The sequence below is a fragment of the Bidens hawaiensis genome, unplaced genomic scaffold (assembly GCF_021521415.1).
Source record: "Bidens hawaiensis isolate Kalapana, Puna unplaced genomic scaffold, B.hawaiensis_p1.1 tig00014205_1, whole genome shotgun sequence".
NCBI lineage: Eukaryota > Viridiplantae > Streptophyta > Magnoliopsida > Asterales > Asteraceae > Bidens > Bidens hawaiensis.
The window spans coordinates 205,960-208,452 of NW_027492223.1; the positions used below are offsets into that span (position 1 = coordinate 205,960).

Genomic DNA, 2,493 nt, shown 5'->3' on the forward strand with positions numbered 1-2,493 from the left:
TATTTAACTCGATTATAAAATGCCATATGTTTATTCATTATCTTTTTAAAAATGTACATATGGTGTGAGCGAGTGGGCTGTGTAGCTTTTGTAGCTCAGAATGTTGAGTACATGATAGATCATTGATCAATCTAGTTATTAGGGAGTAAATTAGACTTTGATTCCTTTTAATCAAACCAATATTATTCGGGTAGGTTTCGCGTTTTAGGTTAGACACCAAATAACACCATATAAACTTTGTCCTCATAATGTATAGAGATACTATTACTATATATATATATATATAGGTATATTATAAATATTGGTGTGTGTACATATTACGCAACACTACTTTACTTGATTCTCGATCTAATACCCAAACTAGTTAACCCCCAACACTTTCCTCCACCCCTTACCACCTTACCATGTCTATCTCTCCGCCACTCCAACCACCACCACCACCGGAATCCTCGAGCTCCCTCGCTCGCCTAATCCGTACAACTCTCTCGTACGACACCAACGTCATGCTCGCAGCAATCATCTCCCTCCTCCTCGTCATCCTCTTCGTCCTCCTCCTCCACCTCTACACCCGCTGGTTCCTCCTACAAGCCCGCCGCAGAAGCCGCACATCCGTCACCGTCCCGCACGTATTAGAATCCAGACTCCACCAACGTTTCACAATAATCGACACAAGCAATTCAGATAATAATTCTAACGCAAAATTCGGCCTCCCGATCGCAATCATCTCATCGTTACCATTATTCGTGTACAATTTCTCGTCTATAGAAGATCGTAACCATGGATTAGAATGCGCAATTTGTCTATGCGTATTCGAGGACGAAGAGATTGGAAGAAAGTTACCGGCTTGTGGCCATGCATTCCACGTTGAATGCATTGACATGTGGTTGCAGTCTCATTCAACCTGTCCAATTTGTAGAGCAACAATTCAGTATAATCAAATTCGTAAAATCGATAATTCAGATACTGAAATCGTCGATTCGGGTCTTGATTTAAACATATTAACAGTCAATAACGAAGAAGATTTACGATTGGAGATTGTAACAACGAGTAGTGATCACAATCAAATCCTGGAGCCTCGTGAATCGAATGTTGCGGCAGTGAACGAATGCGGTTCGTCTTCGTCATCTTCAAAAGAAGAATTGGAATTAGCTAAGAATTTGTTGACTATAAGTGGCAGATCTGGAAGTAAAGTTCATCCGACATCGAACGTTAACGGGGATGACTCAGTGGCTTGATTTGAAAATTGTAAGTTGTGTTTAGTAGAATTAGTTACATGGTAAATTGTAAAAAAAGAAAATATGTAGTGAAAAATGAACATGGGATTTTTGGGCGTGAACAAAGGGTTGAATTTGGGTTATTATGAAATTAAGACAATTTGATTAATTAATTCTTGAGATCAGAAGTGTTACAAAGGGTTGAATTTGGGTTATTATGAAATTAAGACAATTTGATTAATTAATTCTTGAGATCAGAAGTGTTACAAAGGGTTGAATTTGGGTTATTATGAAATTAAGACAATTTGATTAATTAATTCTTGAGATCAGAAGTGTTGAATTTGTGACCGCCGTACGCACTGCATACGGTACAAAAGTTTTGGGAGTTATTGTGTGTTATTTCAGCTTTCATAGTATTTTCCGACATTAAAGATTGAATGATATTTACAGTTTTTTCTCAAACTATTGTTGCTGATAAAACTATTTATCAAATAGGGGTTCCTTAAAAAGTATTTACTAACATAGTGTTTTGACAAGTATTTTGTTTCTCACTCCTAATTTTTATTGAATAAATCAAGACGGGTCATGTCATTTCTCTCTTATCTTTTTATTTTAAAACTATAATACTAATTAAACACTAAAATAAATATTGTTTTATACAATTCTGTATTTTCTCTTAATTATTTTTGACATTATTTAAAATGTGCAATGGACATATTATTAGTATTTATTGGATAACAAATAATTATGAAAACCAATTATATGTTTTATAAGTTAAAATTTCATTTCAACCTTGAACACGACTACAAAAAAATGATATATTTGTTTTAATTATATTTACATGTTCATACAAATGCTTGAATTTGCATGCTTTTTATAAATCATTTTGAACTTTAAAACTGTATATATGAGTTTAATATGCTATAAAAATGTAAGAATGAATTAAGTGTTTTTAATTCTTTTATATTCTTCAATCTACGTAAAAAACAAGTTCTAAAAAACGTTGTTTTATAGAGTTTTTTATTTCTTCTAAAAAGCGTTTCTTAAAAAATATAATTTAAACCCAAATTTTCTTTTAAAGAAACAAATTTCTTTGAAGTTTTTTCAAATGAAAATATGTTATTAAAAACGTTTTAATAATAAAAAAGATTTTTATTTAAACATCAAAACAAGGGGTTTCTTAAAAAAATGAAAAAAATGACTTTCCTTAAAAAAACATTTTTCTATACTTAAACATTTAGGAACTATTCTTTATGCAGTTAAAGATTTTTTTAGATAC

General features: G+C 32.1%; 1 protein-coding gene across 1 annotated transcript; it reads left to right on the forward strand.

The window, feature by feature from the left end:
* The first annotated feature begins 375 nt into the window (after positions 1-375).
* LOC143546083 (RING-H2 finger protein ATL2-like) lies at positions 376-1,564 on the forward strand. The gene is made up of 2 exons (XM_077037825.1): positions 376-1,342; positions 1,486-1,564. The coding sequence occupies exon 1, from the start codon at positions 405-407 to the stop codon at positions 1,233-1,235; it is 831 nt and encodes a 276-aa protein (XP_076893940.1). The 5' UTR covers positions 376-404; the 3' UTR covers positions 1,236-1,342; positions 1,486-1,564.
* Positions 1,565-2,493: the final 929 nt, after the last annotated feature.

What these genes read in the sequence shown, in the direction of transcription:
- LOC143546083 (XM_077037825.1), top strand. Translation starts at nt 405, where the DNA reads ATGTCTATCTCTCCGCCACTCCAACCACCACCACCACCGGAATCCTCG.